General features: G+C 37.8%; 1 protein-coding gene across 1 annotated transcript; it reads right to left on the bottom strand.

Moving 5' to 3' along the window:
- Positions 1–251: 251 nt before the first annotated feature.
- Positions 252–1370, bottom strand: LOC117613727 (protein PIN-LIKES 1-like). The gene is made up of 4 exons (XM_034342299.1): positions 1236–1370; positions 1035–1135; positions 888–940; positions 252–804 (listed from the first exon to the last, which is right to left on the bottom strand). The coding sequence occupies exons 1-4, from the start codon at positions 1326–1328 to the stop codon at positions 512–514; spliced, it is 540 nt and encodes a 179-aa protein (XP_034198190.1). The 5' UTR covers positions 1329–1370; the 3' UTR covers positions 252–511.
- Positions 1371–1392: the final 22 nt, after the last annotated feature.

Below are 1392 nucleotides of genomic sequence, written 5' to 3' on the forward strand. Positions count from 1 at the left end.
AGTGATTTTCTCGGGGATCACCAAGAGGACGTAGGCAGAACGCCGAACCTCTATAAATTCTTGTGTTCTTTGTGGGCTTGTTTACTTTTCGGTTTGTGTGTGCTTAATCTTTGCATGGCTTGTGTGTGATAGCTTTGTAGTCCATCAACAATAAAATCTTGGAGTGTTTTCGCACAACACTTTTATATGTTATTGTCTGCACAAGGTTGCCTTTGTTTACAATTTGCAAATAAGTTGTTTTTCCTTTTTCACAAATTGCCTACAACTACGTTAGAAGATGGATGTAAAATTTTGCTTCAATGGAGGATGCTTTGTAGCTGTTTCACACTCGGGCCACAAGCCACATGAAAAAGGCGGACCAAAAAGTAAGTGATACTGAAGCGAAAGCATAAGTCCACAGCATGATAACTGAACATTCCTTTTCTCCTGCTCCGAACAATTGAGTCATTGTTCCTGCCATACATAAGGAAGATAAAAACATATTGTAAAGGGAAACAACACAATCAATTTGTTAGGAAAAAGAATGTCTGTTGATTATGAGAAATAACCAGTGGGGCAAATTGTAATTTGCATTGCAAAAATTGGAAGGAAAAATAACATCAGAAGAGCGTAGCATACCAATGTTCATCGCTGGTGGGAGTGAAAACTGAAGCAAAAGAACAAACAGATACAATGGATCAGAGTGCACCAACCCAAGTTTGAGTGCACCTTTAATTACCAATATTCCTATAAGAGGCAGGGCAACATAACGAACAATGATGATGCCAACAACCAGAGATTTCTGCATCCCTGGCCCTCTCAAACCTGAGAGAACAAAGTGAAGTAAGTAAAAACTGAAAAATAAATATGAAAATGGAAAAAGGTGGAGCTTTTAGGAGTTATATTACCTTTAAGTAGGTTTCCTCCTATTATCAAAGTGAGAATTGGGATAGCTCCATCTCTGCGATCATAAAGAAGAAGTTAAAAGACTAATAAGTGCGAAGAACATGGATAAATCACTAGCGTTGGTTACAGTATGGGCATAAGTTTTCTACCCCAACAAAGAAGCAGTGTCTTGAACCACCCGTAGAGGAGCACCATCTCCTATCAGTGCTTTTCGAATCTGAGGGATGAGTCCGATTGAAAAACCAACAATCTATACGAGAAAAAAAGAAGCTGGGTTTGGTCAATGTGTTAATAAAACAGAACTAAATGTGCATCAAGATGTTTGTGCATTAAGTGCTGGAAGGACATACTGCTCCAGTAGTAGAAGGGGCAAATATTGTTTTCAGATTGAGCTTTCCAAACACCATCATTATACGTTGCTTTATTTTCCCTGAAGTTGTCATCTGCCATGACAAACGACATTGATAAGAAATTGAAAAAGGAAAAAAAAAAAAAAAAGAAAAAAAA

The sequence above is a fragment of the Prunus dulcis genome, unplaced genomic scaffold (assembly GCF_902201215.1).
Source record: "Prunus dulcis unplaced genomic scaffold, ALMONDv2, whole genome shotgun sequence".
In the NCBI taxonomy this organism is placed as follows: Eukaryota; Viridiplantae; Streptophyta; class Magnoliopsida; order Rosales; family Rosaceae; genus Prunus; species Prunus dulcis.

What these genes read in the sequence shown, in the direction of transcription:
- LOC117613727 (XM_034342299.1), bottom strand. Translation starts at nt 1,328, where the DNA reads ATGACAACTTCAGGGAAAATAAAGCAACGTATAATGATGGTGTTTGGA. An exon ending in GACACTGCTTCTTTGTTGGG is followed by an intron (nt 941 to 1,034) that starts GTAGAAAACTTA and finishes TTATGATCGCAG; the next exon opens with AGATGGAGCTATCCCAATTC. An exon ending in AGGAGGAAACCTACTTAAAG is followed by an intron (nt 805 to 887) that starts GTAATATAACTC and finishes TTGTTCTCTCAG; the next exon opens with GTTTGAGAGGGCCAGGGATG.